This window comes from Bos mutus, chromosome 26 (assembly GCF_027580195.1).
Source record: "Bos mutus isolate GX-2022 chromosome 26, NWIPB_WYAK_1.1, whole genome shotgun sequence".
Taxonomy (NCBI): domain Eukaryota; kingdom Metazoa; phylum Chordata; class Mammalia; order Artiodactyla; family Bovidae; genus Bos; species Bos mutus.
The window spans coordinates 5,120,141-5,136,390 of NC_091642.1; the positions used below are offsets into that span (position 1 = coordinate 5,120,141).

Genomic DNA, 16,250 nt, shown 5'->3' on the forward strand with positions numbered 1-16,250 from the left:
CCGCGAGGTCGCTGCCCCAGCCTCCTACAGGGAGCTGCACTCAGCTGAGTCCAACGACACAGCTCACACCAGCCCACCTGCCTGTCAAAACCCTCACAACAGGAAAAGCCGCGACCCTGCGAAAGGCAGGCATGAGCGGCAGCGGCCGCTGCGACTGCGGCTTTAAACAAGCCAAAGGGAAGCAGTGCTGGTTTTTTAAGTAAACTGAAAAGCAGTCGTTTTCAAGGGGGAGTGGTCGTTGGGACAATCTACTTTCTCAGCTTTTGTTGAGACTCTGAGAAATCATCTGCCTTTTACGTTAAAGACAGAAATGGGCATTTTTGTTGTTGGGTGTCCTACCCGATGATGCAGCAGATGGAGAGTCATTAGGAGTCATTAGCGTGCTCCCTAGGACGAGGGGTGTCAACTGATAAGGAGGCCTTGCGGTTGAATCGAGGCGTGAGAAGGTGGCCTCTGATGGAATGGTCGCTCTCCTGACTGGCTGGCTGGTTGCTTTTACTCTGGCCTTTATTTAAAATTTGCCACTTTAATCATTTTTAAGGGTAGAAGTCGCACTGTCTGTTTGAGCCTGTGTGTCCAGGTCTCCGGGGTGACTGTCTAGGGGCGGGCTTACTGGGGGTGATGGTGACTGTGTGTTTAATTTCAAGGGACCAGCAGAGCGTCCTCCACTGCAGCGGCAACGTGCCTATTTATTAACTACTTATTAACAAAATCAATAAAATATTTGTGAAGATCTCGGGTTACAGCGTAAGGATGTATGAAGTGAAGCCAGGACACCCCCCTGGAGACTGTCTCCCTTCTGACGCCCAGCAAGGCCTGGGTCCCTGAGGCTCATCCCCGGGGTAGCCCTGACTCCCGACCAGAGACAGTCTTGGGAATGGCTGCTGCTCCCCTTGCAGCAAGAAGAAAGCAGGAGCTGAGGACGACTGTTGGCGGCCGGCACAAACCACTGCCCGGGGCCGGGCTCCCCGCCCCGTCTCCAGCCACGGGGAGGACAGTGGGTCCTCCTGGCTCTCTTGTCTGCTGCATCCTCAGTTCCTACCACCTCCTTCCTGCCAGGACGTCACCTCTCTGGCTGGCCTGACTTCAGGGGTGAAAACTAGGGTAGCAGTGGCATCCCTCCACGATTCGCATCCACTCGGAACCTCAGAGGGCTTCCCAGGTGGGTCGGCAGTAAAGAACCCGCCTGCAATGCAGGAGACACGGGGGACGGCAGGTTTAATTCCAGGTCAGGAAGACCCCCTGGAGAAGGAAACAGCTACCCACACCAGTATTCTTGCCCAGAAAATCCCACGGACAGAGGAGCCCGGTGGGCTGCCATTCATGGGGTTGCAAAGAGTTGGACACGACTGAGCACACACTCAGAACCTTAGACTTTCTTTGAAAAGAGGGTCTTTGCAGAAGAATCTGGAGATGAGATCATCCTGGATTTATGGGGAACCCTGAACCCCATCTGCAGTTTCCCATAAGAAGAGGAGAAAACACAGAGCCTGGGAAGAGAGGGGTGAGGGGACTGGAAGAATGAGTATACAAGCCAAGGAACTCCGAGGGCTGTGGGAGTCCACCAGAACACCAGTCCCCAACCTTTTTGTGGAAGACAACTCTTTTCCATGGACGCAGGGGTGGGGCCGGGGATGGTCTGGGGATGATTCAAGGGCGTTGCATCTACTGTGCACTTTATTTCTATCATTACTACATCGGCTCCACCTCAGGTCATCAGGCGTTAGACCCTGGAGGCTGGGGACCCTGTACTAGATGGAAGCAGGGCTGGAGACACCTTGATTTCAGACTCCTGGCCTCCAGACTACGAGAGAATAACTTTTTGATATTTGGGGCCACCAAGTCTGTAGGAATTATGCTGAGCAGCCCTAGAAATCGGGCAGAACTGGAAGGTAAGTTCTACCCTTAGCCCCTCAGCACGGCCTGGAAGGGCTCCTTCCTTCCCATTCCTCCTGCACACAAAAAGGTCCCTTCCCCACCGTGTGGGCTGCATCATCTCATGACACGAAATGGGGGATGCCCCACGTGCTCTCAAGTCACCCCCAGCACACAGGAGGTCCGGAGCGCTGGCCGGGTCCTGCACTGTCCACCCAGGGAGCACAGGAACCCGGGACTCAGCTGTGGCCTGACCCGCTCCAGTCCCGGGGGACACTCCCCAAAGTCAGGGGCTCACCAACACTCTCTCCGGCTGCTGGACTGAAAAGAAGCCAGTCTAAAGTGACAGCCTTCAACGGAGGGGGGAGGTCACAGCACAACGTCAGGAATTCACACGGGACGACGTCTCACTTACTGGACTGCAGGCTGAAGCTGAGCTTGGCCCTTGGCATGACCGGGGGCGGCGTGGACTGGGAGGATGGGGAGGACGGGGACACCGAGAAGCGCCGCTCGCCCCCCATGGCGTTGATCACCTGGCTCTTCGGTCTCTGGGGCCGCAGAGGGCTGATCTACGTGGGAGGGACAGAGAGAGTGTGGTTAGGGTCTGTCCTAGGTGGCTCAGTGGGACAGAGCCACCTGCCAATGCAGGAGATGCGGGTTTGATCGCTGGGTCTGGAAGATCCCCGGGTGAAAGGCATGGCAACCCTCTCCAATATTCTTGGCCGGAGAATTTCATGGACAGAGGAGCCTGGTGGGCTACAGTCCATGGGGTCAGGAAGAGTCGGGTATGACTGAGCCGCTGAGCCCTGAGCACACACTGGGCTGACTTAATGTCACTTCAACAATTCCTCTGTGGAAATCCTGACCTGCAGCGCCGGTGCAGATGACCACATCTGGAAACATGGTCTTGCCGACGGTCAAGGTCGGGTGTCACTGTTACAGCAGATCCTGATCTAGTGTGACTGGTGTCCTTATAAAGTGGGGAGATTCGGACCCAGACACAAGCGCACGGGACGGTGCCATGTGAAGATGAAGGCAGAGATGCAGGGAGAGGGGAATGCTGGGCGAGGGGCTGGAGCAGACTCCCCACCACAGCCTCAGAGGAAGACAGCCCTGCTGGCACCTTGGCCTTGGACGTCCAGCCTCCAGACTGTGAGACCATCAGCCTCTGCTGAAGCCACCCAGCCTGTGGGATGCCGTTCTTGCGGTCCCGGCAAACTAACCCAGGCCTCACCCCAGTCTCCTTACACAGTCGGGGGGGATGACACATCCGTGTCTCCTGAACAGGAATGTGATGAGGGCACTTGGTGTTGGGGAGAGCCCCACCGGGTTGGGAGTGGACTCAATGACCTGTGCAGTGACCAGAACGCCCCAGGGGACTAATTTCTTGGCCTTTCTTGGCAGGTGTGTTAAAGTCTAGAAACTTGCTGAAGGATTCCTTCATTCACCTTCTCTTTCTTCTCTCAGGCTATGCTACGACTGAATAGGAATTCTTTCTACTTCTCATTGCATTTGTCTTCCCCATCTCTGACTTTCAGATGCACCTGACTTAAAGCAGCTAAGCCTTTTCCCATGTCTGTAACATTGGGAATTTTTATTTCTCTACATCTTACAATTTGGTCTCAGATTGTCAGGTCTGGGGGAACATGAGCAGTCCAAAATACTCTCAGGTAGGAGTAACGAGGACAGTTATTAACCCAGCTGAGAAAGAAGAATCAAGATTTAGGCCCCAGGATGGGCAGGGCTTCAGGCTTGGCTCCCGGGGCAGGGCGTGCGGATGGGCCTGCTGGTGAGGGCCAGCTGCAGAGTGGGTGGGCGGCAGCGTGTTCCACTGGGTGGTCTGCAAAGGCAGGGGGAGGCTGGAAGGCTTAAATCCTTTTGTAAGCAGTGTGGTTGAGGGGACACTGGCCAACAGGCTGGCTTCTGGAACGGCCCTATGCCAACAAAGCAGATCCCGGAGTCCAGGTGTCACCACCCATCTGCAGAAACAGCCCACCTGCTGTGGAAGGCCTGGGACAGCCTGGCTGGGCTTAGGGCTCCCCTTGGGTGCATGTGTGTGGGGACTGAAGATGGATCCAGGGTGCTCTTCCCACCCTTCCCTTCCCATCAGGGGACATCCTGACAGTTCAAGGGGCAGGGGATGGTTTACTGGTGAGATGCAAATGGCACGTGGAGGGCCCCTCCCCCCTCCAGGTCCTGAGAGGCTCAACTAGAGGTCATGACATTGCTGATGATGCGAATTCAGGTAGGAAGCTGAACTCAGCCCCAAAGAGGAAGTAGAGAAAAACCTCTGCAGAAGTGTGGAGAGGGGGCAGGTGGGTGCCCAGAGTGCAGCAACCCCAGGGGCCCAGGGCACCACCCTGGGGATGGGGCTGCTGCTGCCACTCAGTCATCTTCGCTCCCTGAGACCCCTACCCCCTGCCAACCCACTCTGTCCTGCAGCACCCGGCTGGTCACGGGCACATGAAGGCTTGAACGGGAAACTCCAGGTGCCCAGCTGGACCCAGAGACCTTGCCAGCACCTGTCACCCAGAGGACAGACTGGGACCTTGCTAGACCAAGAACAGCCAGCCTGCCTCCGGCAAGAAGCCAGAATGCCTGGCCCCTAGCACTGCAGCTGTGGCTATTCTGAGACTCCTCAGAGGCTGACAGCAGGGGTCAAGGTTCTGTGCCCTGACCTCGGTGGGTTCTGCTGCGTTTTTGGAGAGCACTCGGGCCCGCTGGAGTTCGGGGGGTGGGAGTGGTGCTTTGGGCTGAACTCAGCCTGTCTCTGCAGGAGAGCGGGACCACAGCGGGGAGGGACAGAACTTATACTGTGACGATGGCTGAAGCTGGCACATCCTTTGTCTTCTTGTCACAGAACTTGATTTGGATCAACTCTGCCACTTGGCTCAAATTCTCTGAGGCCTTCCGCTTCACCATCTTAAAGTAGAGCTCAAAGAAAAATGTCTGACACACTTGCTCAAGGTCTGCACTTAGCAAATGTTCAAAAAATGTTGCTGTTAGTTTGCCCATCCGGGTAGGGTGTCTGGACACTCGGGAGAAGGAAGGGGGTGCTGGTCAGCCCCAGCAGTGTCTCTGGCCACTCGGCTTTCCAGAAGAGTAGACGGAGCCCACAGTGGTGGGGGGGGGGAAGGGGCGTCATGAGAAACCTCTGGATAGCACCACGTGAGGTCACATCTGAGTGCCAGCCAGCGGCCAGTCCCTTCCTGAGCCCTGCACCCTGGGCCGCCTGCTTCTCCCATGAAACACTGCAGCCCAGACACAGTCAGAGCTCTGTCCAAAGGCCTCACAAGAGCATTCGCCTTCAGGAAGACCGTGTGTGGTCTGGGGTCTCCTTTCTCCTCTAGACACCCAAGCAGCACGTGACTGCTGGTCTCCATGACAAAGGGTCTGGATGAAACATGCCTTCCGGTGTTGAAGATACAAGCAAGCAGTGAAGTGTGTCTTATTAAACGGTGGCCCCACCTGAGCCCTTTGATAAGCAACTGCCAGGGCGGGTCAGGGGTCGGGGGCTTCCGCCCAGGGCAGGCACATTCTTGGGCACTGTAGATGCAAACGGCCTTCCACTGCAAGGAGGTGGTAGCTCCAGGCCCAACTTAACCTCTGAAGCTGATGGCCTGAGAGAGCCTCCTCTTTGCTTTGTCTCCAGTCTACAAATAGCACGTTCTGAATAAAGTTCAGCCCAGAAGCTGCCCTCAGTTTGTGACACACTGCTGGGAGCGTCAGCTGGCATCCCTCCCACCCCCGCCCCAGCCCAGGCCGGGAGGACAGCGTGCACTTGGCTTTCCCTGTTGCCACACACCCTGGTCTCTGGAATGAACGAGAGTCCCTGGGATCCGTTTTTAATGTCAACTGACCAGCATGAGTTAAGTCCCCCCAAATCCTTGTGAAAGATGGCCAAGGGATTTAAGCATGGAACAGATGAGGCGAGGAGGATAACACAGAACCGCGTATGGCTGGCAGAACCTGTGGGAAGGGGCTCTGGGACTCTAGCTGAGCGGATTATAACACTCCCGCCGAACACCGGCTTACAATTTCTGGTCAGGAGGGGGTGGGGGAACGGCATTCGCTGGCCTGGAATTACTGTTTCCTGACAACACAAGCACCCTGCTCATCTCCTGAGACATCTGGGTGTCTAATGAGTGAGCCCCACTTTGCTGCGGAGCCCGGAACCCTGTGGGTCCCGCTGATGGCTGCCCCCCTCCCCCGCACCTGGCCCTGGAGGATGGGGGGATGGAGGGAAAGACCAGCATCCTCCAGAGAGACGCGGGCCTGCTCTGAGCCTCTGATGTCCTGGAGCATCTGTTACACAAGGGCAGGGATGCAAGAGACCCTGGATTCTCAAATGACTGTTCACAGCCCATTCAGTGAAATCTGATGGACAGCCCCCTCGGCAAAATGTGGAGCAAAGACAGGCCCCCTGCGGCAGCTACCGATGAGCGAGGGAGAGCTCCCTGTGAAATTACCGTTTCTGAAAGGATCACAGCCTCAGATTGCTGCAGGGGAATGTCGGTGGGTTTAAATTCTTTATCGAATATCTCTTGATGCTTGCTGTTCCTTTTTTCCTTCTTCTTGTCCTTCTTCTCTTTGTCAGGGTCATCCTTGTCCAGCTTGTCCTGGGACCGGGAGTGCATTTTCTTCGGCAGGAGGGGTTCCAGAGCGAACCTAAAGAAAACGTTGTTGGTTTTTTTTTTTTTTCAATCAATGATGTCTTTCTAGGAGAAACTGTTACTTTTTGCCCTGCGGATCCATGTAAAGTCACTCACAATGAATCAGGTGCTGTCTGGGGACCGCCCAACTTTATAAGGAAAGAAATAATTTTGAAAGGAAGCTCAAGGGCTACCTAAGATACTTATTACCGATTGCCATGGTGACGGTCTTGCATCGCGATAGAAACAAACTGGGGGAAAGACACAACATGGACAGGACAAAAGCCTGATTGGACTACGGGATGACGATATTCGGAGATTATTGTTGCTTTATGGCCGGAGGAAGGTATTTGAGATCTATTTCCAAAAGGAAGTTCTCACTTTTTAGAGATTCACACTGCCATACTTATGAATGTGAACAGGAGAAACAGGCAGATGCTGATGCAAAGAAATGTCTGCATTGGTACACAGGGAGCTTCCACTCGAAAGCCTTTGATGGCTCAGTGAGAAAGAAGTCAACTCTAGCTCCCAAAGATGTGGAGTTGCCCTGAGATTTTCAGCCAAGAACTGAGCTTGAGAAGGAGGATTTGGGTCCCAGCTCTGCCACCTACTGGTGAGGGTCCACTGCCTCTGAGCACTGGGGACTGGACGACCCATTCACAGAATGAAAAGAAAATGGTATTTAAAAAGAGATGTGACCTATTCAAAGAAGCGAGTCATACAGTCCTATAGGAGAAACAGCACATACTGTGATTTCTGATTAGAGTGTTTTTAAAGTGTGGTCCACACCTCATTCCTATATGGTTAAAAAGAAGCAAAATGGTCTGCTGAGAGGGTTCATGGAAGCTCCTTGCCTTCGAGCTGCTCAGGCAGTCCCAGAGCCCCTTGGGAGGGCAAACTCCCTCCCCCGTAACGTGGGATAAGAGGCCAGGTTCCCAAGCCAGCCTATGAGAGCCCCCGGTCCTCACTGCGACCTTCCAAGCCTGACTTCCCGAAACAGCCAGAGAGTAAACTGGTTTCCTCGGGGGGAGAATGATCCTAAGAGAAGGCAACTTAGAAAGCTGGTCGCATTTCCATCCTAGCTGTGGTTTCTTTCAAATTTACTTGTGAACAGGAAACGGAGAACTAAAGCACTGCTCTAATCAAAAGACCATTCCAGCAGCTTGGCTCCCTAACATGAGCGAGGTACCACAGACATCCACACTGAGTGGGTCATTCAGAGAAGCACATTTCAAATCCAGGGAAGATGCTGACCGCTGAGAGAAAGAATCACATCCCCTTAGTTTTGCTAAAAAAAAGAAAAAAACTGGATGGGCAGAGGGATTTGAACAGTAATGGTATTGAATGTAGGCATTGATTATCTATAGCTGCTAACATCACTGCAAGAGAGATAGTCAGGCACAATGTCCTTCTGAATGGAAGAACCTATGAAGTCATCCGGCCTCCAAATCAAGCCTGAATCTGTACAAGTCTCTAGATGGGACCACCCACCTGAAGGAAATAGGAGGGACACAGAGATACAGTCAATAACACTGTCGGGGATGCAGTCAGAAAAATCTGGATTGCACCAGCAGCAACCTGGAGTTTTCAACAAATAAATTACAAGGAAGAGAAATGAAAAGAAGAGAGTGGAAGGAGGAAATCTCTTGATTAAAAGAGAACTAAAGAGATATGGCAGGGCTGCCCAGGTGGCGCTGGTGGTAAAGAACCCGCCTGGCAATGCAGGAGATGTGAGAGACTCGGGTTAGATCCCTGGGTCGGGAAGATCCCCGGAGGGGGGCACGGCAACCCACTCCAGTATTCTTGCCTGGAGACTCCCATGGATGGAGGAGCCTGGTAAGCTATAGTCCATAGGGTCGCAAGGAGTCGGACATGACTGAAGCGATCTAGCATGTATGCAAAGAGGTATGGCAGCCAACTCCAAAGTGGGAGTCTTATCTGGATCAGTTTCAAACAAACTAAAAAAAAAAAAAAAAAAAAAGCCATTTATGACCCAGCTGGAAATTAAAACCAATATCTGATGATGGTATGGAATGACTGTTCATTTCTCACCTGTGCTAAAGGGAGTTTTTTTTTCTAAGTTCCTACCATTTAGAAAGCCACACTGAAATGTTTACAGATGAAATCACACGATGCCTGAGACTTGCTTCGTGTGTAATATGGAGGAGGGAGAGGGTGGAGTACAGACTGAAGAAGATGGGCTGGGAGGTGATCACTGCTGAAGCTGGCTCACAGGTGATGGGCACAGGGCCTCGTTATGCTATTATGTTTCCCGTGAAACTTTCTCATAATAAAAACCTGAAGATGACTGATGGAATACACCAGTGTTGACTTTGATTATGAAGGCATTTCGGGACATCTAGATATGCAATTAGCAATAAATCAACATCCATTAGGTGTTAAATGTTACATCTCTTATAAACAACAATAATAATAAAAAAAAACCTTCATGATTTTATTCTAGGTTTTACAGAACTTGAGACAATTAATAGAGGGAAATAAAGGATTAATGGACATCTTCTAGCTCGGGGTGAAACCTGTGCTGTGAAATCCAGACAAGTACACAAAGCACCAAAGAGGAGGCTGAGCTGGAAATGTTTCACAGGATGAGGCAACTGCCGGCAGGTGCACTTTATTCTGCACGTCACCAGTGCCATCTGGGACCAAAGTCTCACTTTTTCCACGTTAGTTGGGTAGCTAAGGGTGACAACCCTGTGAATGAACGAAAATCTGGACTCTAATAAAGACGCTTTCTAGTTTAAGGTTAAACATACGGCTCCAGGGGAGGAGACAATGGTTTCCACTCATGCAATCACATGTGCAGGACGGGACTCTTCCATCTAAAACCTCTGGCTCACTCTTTGCTCTCGCCCCTACATTCCTGGAAATATAAAACCCTTTTCATAACTAGCCTGGGGATTTACCTGGGGAGAAGTTGAATTAAGTTTCTTTAGCAATCTTGCTCTAAGTGACAAGCGCACTTGATTTAAATACCTCTAAATCAAGAATTTCCATATGGACTTGGCCTTGTAAGTAGCAGACACTGACAAAAATTACTGTTAGGGGAAAAAGAAAAAAAAAAAGTGGGAACAGTTTTCTCTCCTCCATTGGGCCTGCTAGCTGTTGGCGACAGAGGGCACTGGGGTTGGAGCTGTCTCTTGGGGTGCTCTGGGAGTTTCTGTCTGCAGGTTGCCGGGGCCAAGAGCCTACGGGTTTGATAAGATGATGGATTGTAAACCAAATGGGCTTGGACAAACACACAACTGTGCAGACTCGACAGTAAAACAATTAGAAGTTCTCAGATGTTTAAACTGCATGTGACACTTTTTTCTTTCTGTATAATCAGAACAAGCTTTATATGTAGGCTACTCACTAAACACACAAAAATGTCAACATCGAGGCTGTCTTTGCAGAAGACACAGTGGGAGTGCAACGAAATGTTGACTCATCTATTCCATTCCTGTTCCCTTCTTAGTGGCTTTGGCTTAAGAGCAGTGCTCAAGAGCAACACTGGGTCTCAAAAAAGATCTTGCAGCAGGAAAGTGGCCCTGCCGGCCTTCAGGGAAGCCTGCCTGAGTATGACAGGCCTGCCCTAGTGTCACGCCTTGGAAGTGAGCAAGGGATGAAAGCACAGCACACCACTGGCAAGGAACGCACCTCACTGTTCCAGGGCACGTTGACAAGGACTGGACACTCATTGAGGTTTTATAGTTTGATGGAAGTCTCATCCAAAGTGGAGCCCAAAGCGAGAGATTGTTCTCAAAAATTGCTAAGACCCTACAAGTCTTAGTGGCACCCTGGCTGTAAAGGTCTTGGATGATCTCCGTTTCAAAGGGAGTGTTGAGTTTCAGAAATCCTCTCAGCTATCATCACAAATCCAGGACCCTGGAGAGCTCCTCACAACCCCCACAGCCCTTCTCTTCCCTCCCTACTGCTGAGCCAGACTCACCCATCAGAGCCAGGCCTGGAAGGGGTGCTGTCGGATGAGAGGGAGGAGACAGAAGCCACGGATAGAGGCCGGGACGAGGAAGGCATGGTGAAGGATCGGACCATGGACCGGGGACGGCTGCCTCTTCTGTCGTCCAGACTTGAGGGCTGGGTTGGGGCAGAGGGGAGAGAAAAAGAGTGACTTGCTTGATGTCCATGCCAAAAGATGTCCACCCTGGCATGGCCAGACACCTCAGACCGAGTGGTCTTAGCAGCCTGGAGTCTATACCAAAGCAATCTACACTTTTATCAACAGTTGATGTTCCTGTCCAAAGCTGAAGCTGAAAACCATGGTTATTTGGAGATTTTTTGAAGTATGATTTGATACTGTGAAATATACCAGAAAGAACTTTCTTGTTGGTTTTTTTTTAAATTTAAAATGCAGTTTTCTTTACCAAGACCACAATGCCTTACCCTGCTCCAAAGTCAGGACAATGCACTGATGGACTAGGAATTGTAATTTACAGAACACATCTAGAATGTGCCTTAAGGACTTGGCAAGATGTTTAGATGAAATGTGTATCTCTGCATGCTGACAAACCAAGCAGATCACCAAAATACATGGAGGCACAGGGACTGAACTTGTCTAGACTGAAGTGAGATGCTCCTACTGCTTAATTAAAGGCGGGTTTCCTTCCCTGCCAGTGACTGGTACAGTAGGTTAGCTGGGTCCATGGCTGGAGTTGCTGAAGCTCCTCCTTCTTAGCAGGAAGTGGGCCAGTGATGCATCCAGAGAGAAACGGTCTCTGGATACAGTTTTCCACCCTCTGTCTGTCACACAACTGCATATTAACAAAATAAGCATCACTGAAATACAGCACATGTCAACACCTAATTAGCTACAAAATGCTTGTGTACCTGCCCCTCAAGCCAGATGTTGGCACAGCTGGGACAGCAGCTGGTGCAGAAACTTTTTTTTTTAACCCTCAGGATGTGGAAATCAAACTTCTGTAGGGCATTCCCTCTCTGTGTGGCTCAACCTCCCTCAACCCCAACCCCATGCTACCAAAGCCGGCGTTCATTCAGCCCATCTCCGACGGAAGAACTGCTTGGGACCCGGGCTGGTTACAGATTATATACCACCACTGAAAAGAGGGCCTGTTTCTTAACTACGCTTTGCCCGTGAAATACCATCGGACCTGAACCTCATCTCTTCAATAGTAAAAGGCTCAACAGACTTGTGGGTGCCAAGGGGGATGGGGGTTTGCGGGGGACGGGATGGGGAGTTTGGGATTAGCAGATGCAGACTATTACATACAAAATGGATAAACTGTAAGGTACAGGGAACTGTATCCAACACCCTGTGATAAATTTTAATGGAAAAGAATATGAAAAATACATATAACTGAATCACTGTGCTGTCCAGCAGCATTCAACACGGCACTATAAATCAACTATACTTCAATGAAATAAGCTTGTAAAAAATAGTAAAAGGTTCAAAGTCGCAAAAGAACACTTTAAAGCAGGAGCTGGTAAACGTTTTCTGCAAAGGGGAAAATGACAAATACTTCAGACTGTGGGCCAAGGTCTCTGTCCCAAGCATGAAAACAGCTATACACAATACAGAAATAAATAAGTACGGCTGTGTTCCAATAAAACTTTATTTACAAAACAGATGTCTGGCCGTAGTTTGCTGACCAGTGGCTCACTACCCAGCTGCAATCTGCCAGTACCAAGGGTCTGGTCAGCCTTAACTTTAGCACTGATGAAGGTGCCATTGCCCAACTCCAGGGAGACAGCCTTTGCCATGAACTGGCTTTTAGGAGGCAACTAAAAGGAAATGGTGACTTCCAGAGTAGCCTAAATCGTAAAAACGTTTCCAGAGACTCAAAGTCTACAGTATCTTCTTCTCAGCCTTTAAGGTTATATTCCATTTCTAATGATTATAAAATACTGGCTATATCCCTCCTGTTTTACAATGTGTCTTTCTTTGTAGCTTAGTTGTACAATGTATCCACTTCTCTGATGAAATGACCTTCACAGCAGCCAGGGTCAAGGGAGTGGGCACACAGGAGCCAGCCGGCCGTGGACCAGGAGGTGCTTATGGCCACAGGCTGCCCTCATCCAGCTCTTGGGAAGACCCAAGCAGCTGCGAACGCCCCCAACCACACAGGGCTGGCGATGTGCCCCAAGAGGCAGCCCCGAGTCTTGGTCAGGATGCATGAGCATGGACGGGAAGACTGCGAAGGATGAAGCAAGGGGGATGCAGGAGGGGGCTCTGGCCGGGGATGGCCAGAAGCCACTGGTGGTCGTGTGTCAGCAGGGCACCCACTGGGGGTGGCCCTGAGCCCTCCTCCTGGGCCATTCACCTCGCACGCCTTTCTTGACCCAGCAGAGCCTCTAGAAATCGAGCAGCCAGGACTTCTGCTTTTCCATCTGAAACCATCAGGGCCTCCCAGTCCTTACTGGGTAGCTCCAGTGCTAGGAATTGTGAGGGAGGGGACATCTGTGTCCTCGCAGCAGGACAGGCACTGAGTGGGGGGGGCGGGGAGACCACCAGGTGGGAATGTCGGCCCCGGCATGGACTGCGTGACCTCGCATAAAACAAAGAACCACTCGGACACCTAGCTCCCTCCTGAGCACACAGGGGATAGTCACGTCACCTTGGGAGGCTGGCGAGGATGACCTGTAATGACACGTGACAGGCAGGGCGGCTACACGAACGGCAGCCTCGTGTCCAGCTGTACAGACACGAAGCACAGACGTGCTCCAGCCCCTCACAGAGCACGCCTGCTTGTCCCAGGACGCAAGCGGTCACCATACTCATCTCCAGGGTGGTCCGGAAGGCCCCACCCACGCCCACCACGGGTGCAGACTGCCCATAGCATCCTGGGGATGGCTGGTTTCACTGCGTTTAATCATGCTGATGGGGTTTCATGGGGGTATGGTGAGACGCAGGCCCGTTTCACAGTCTTCTAGAAACATCCCTTTCCAAATGCTGCACAAATGCCAGCTGTGGACTGGAAACCCACCGGGACAACAGGCTGGCCCCTAGGAGGGGGTGCATGTGCAGGGGTGCATTAGGAGGGAGTGGGTGGGGAGGTGGGAGGGGGAGAGATGGCGTGCTCTAGGACATGCAGCCTCAGGGTCACCGCCCAGAGCCCACACCCTGACTGCCCTCCAAGCCTTATCAGCCACTCTTCTCTTGGTTGGAATATTCTGTTGAACTCCAGCATATAGAAGACGGCAAGGGGAACTTCTCTCTGGAGGTGGGGGTCATCAGCTTACCCTCCCAATGAACACCCCACTTAGTGGCCTCTGAGGAACCCCAGGGTTCCATGGATCCCAGTACGAGAATCACTGGAACAAGTCTCCCTGGAAATGGTGAAGGGGGCCCTCTTGCTGTTGTTGCTTAGTCATTCAAATATGTCTGGCTCTTTTTGACTCCATGAACTGTTATAGCCCGCCAGGCTCCTCTGTCCATGGAATTTTCCAGGCAAGAAGATTGGAGTGGATTGTCATTTCCTCCTCCAGGGGATCTTCCCAACCCAGGGATCAAACCCGTATCTTTTCCATCTCCCACACTGGCAGGCAGACTCCTTCCTGCTGAGCCACCTGGGAAGCCCCCAGGGAGGGCTGGAGGGGGAAAGTCCTGGAGGCAGGGGTGACAGTGAGCCACAGCACCGTCTGTGCACACCATGGCGAGGACCCGAGAAGGATGAACAGTGGCTCCTGGGTGTCTTGTCTGCTGATGGTGGTGGAGCGGGACCAGCCCAGGGAGCTGGAGGGGCTGGACAGCGTGGGCTCTTCTGGGCACCGGGGTGGAGGGGCCCAGAGGCAGGTGGACGGGTGGGTCTGCGCTCAGGGCCGCAACCAGGTGATGCAGAAAGCGATAGAGGATGACAGTGGAGAAGGGGCAGGGCCATGGGAGGCTCCCTGTTCTCATCAGACTTGAATGAACCAGAGAAGGAAGGAGTGGAGGACAAACTCGAAACTCTTTCAGGAGCCTATGGACAGATGCCTCCTGTACGGCCAAGGGCCAGCAAAGGCACAGGGCTGGTGCTGAACGTGACTGAGGCTCGTGGCCTCCACTCTGGGGGCCCCAGGCTCTTCACACCTCCCTCCCCAAGTAGCAGGAGGAGCTGGGGTTCCTGTACTTTCTTTCAGGAAGTGGCAGCTCCTCAGAGCCCAGGGTTGGCAGGATGAGGCTAAAGCTGAGTGGACTGGACGGGGGTCTGATGGAGCCGCTCACGGATTAGGAGTCAGAGGGCGTCCAAGTCTTCCCTTTCTACGGCTTAGGCTGGCTCAGAAAAATTGACAAAATGGTTTATGTCCTTTCTATGGGGTTTTTATTTTTAAATCCATCTTTTTTTTAAACCGGATGACAGTATATTGCTTTTTAAAGTATTCTGAGATGCTTGAAAGTTCTCAAAGTAGATAAGAAGGGGAAGCCTCATTCCAGACTGCATTTTATCACCACATTTTTCAGAGAATGACAGGGTATCAGGCCTCCTGTTTGCTCAAGGGAGGCTGGCTGCAGAACCTGCCTTTGGGGGTCCCAGGATGAAGCGGGGACACAGGAAGGCAGCTCCAGGGGACAAGGCACCACGGGTGGGAAATGCACCCTTACTTAATTCTGTTCCTGACAGCATTCTCAAGATGCCCTGGCTGCCCCTACAAAGGGGTCGGACATTGGTGGAAAAGATGCCTTCTCAGGGTGTGGTACAAATGGCTTATCTGCCAGCTAAGGATGGCAGATCGCTGCCCACATGACAGCCCCGCCTTCCTACCCGCCCCGCTACCCCCGCCCCCGTGCTCAAGAGCAAGCCTGCACCGAAATAATGAATCACAGCAGAAGACAGGGATATGAAGGATGTTCTGATGAGCCAGACAGATTTCTGTCATTTTGAAATATACAGGAAATGATTGATCAAAGAGGAAGCGTTTCACTTAGAAAGAGAACACAGAGCTTGCACAAGTGTTTATTTCTTAGAAAGAATTAAAAGTGGCGTCAGACTTTGAAAGAGGTGCACTGTGATGCCCTCTGAAACTCTTCCCGCCACTTGACGCTGATTGTAATGAGTTGTAAGCTCCAAAGTGATGAAGCGCAGCTCGAGGACTCTGACTTGCATGGAGGGCCCTCTGCAGTGGCCAAGCAGGAGAGCACCCTGATTCCTAAGCCAGTTCATCTGGAGCTGCTCCTGTGGGGCTGACAGTCTTGGATTCCCGCCTGCTGGGTCTTCAGACCATAGCCCGGCAACTGAGTTACTCTCAGCTCGTGCTCTGCTTTAGCCAAGGCCACAGACACCTCATCTGATGAGCACTAGGTCCCAGGCTTGGAGGCACTGGGGCCTGGGCATGGCCAGCAGGGCTTGGGGTGGTGGTGGGGGAGCGCAGGGTGCAATCACAGCCAAGTCAACCCATCTGGGGAGGAGTCCTGCTCCTGACTTGTCTCCAACCACAAGGGCAAGAGAAGAAGAGCTTTGCCACTTATGAGCATGAGGCCTCAGGCTAGGGGCCCTTCTCAGGTTCCTCCACCTCTAAAAGAGGTAGGTTTCCCCACCTCGAAATGTCCGCAGCGCCTCCTTCCTCAGGCTGCACTTCCTACTTGCAAAACGAAAAACTCAGAAAGGTACCAGGCTCATGGTAAGCACTAAATTAGCGTTTGCTAAGTGAGACAGATGTGTGGAAAAAGAAGTCAGTTCAACATAGAGCAGCAAACTTTTGAGAACGGCAGACAGATGGAGCTGGGCTAAAAATGAAGCCAGAATGGCGTGCCTAGCTGGATACGTGGTT

The 16,250-nt window shown here is 52.1% G+C and overlaps 1 protein-coding gene across 1 annotated transcript in view; it reads right to left on the bottom strand.

Moving 5' to 3' along the window:
• Positions 1-16,250, bottom strand: part of DOCK1 (dedicator of cytokinesis 1) — a 559,920-nt gene that overhangs the window by 7,084 nt on the left and 536,586 nt on the right. Inside the window, exons 49-51 of the mRNA XM_070363418.1 lie at positions 10,477-10,622; positions 6,345-6,543; positions 2,291-2,444 (exon numbers count right to left, since the gene is read on the bottom strand). Of these exons, the coding sequence (XP_070219519.1) occupies positions 2,291-2,444; positions 6,345-6,543; positions 10,477-10,622 (499 nt within the window). The remainder of the gene's footprint in view (positions 1-2,290; positions 2,445-6,344; positions 6,544-10,476; positions 10,623-16,250) is intronic.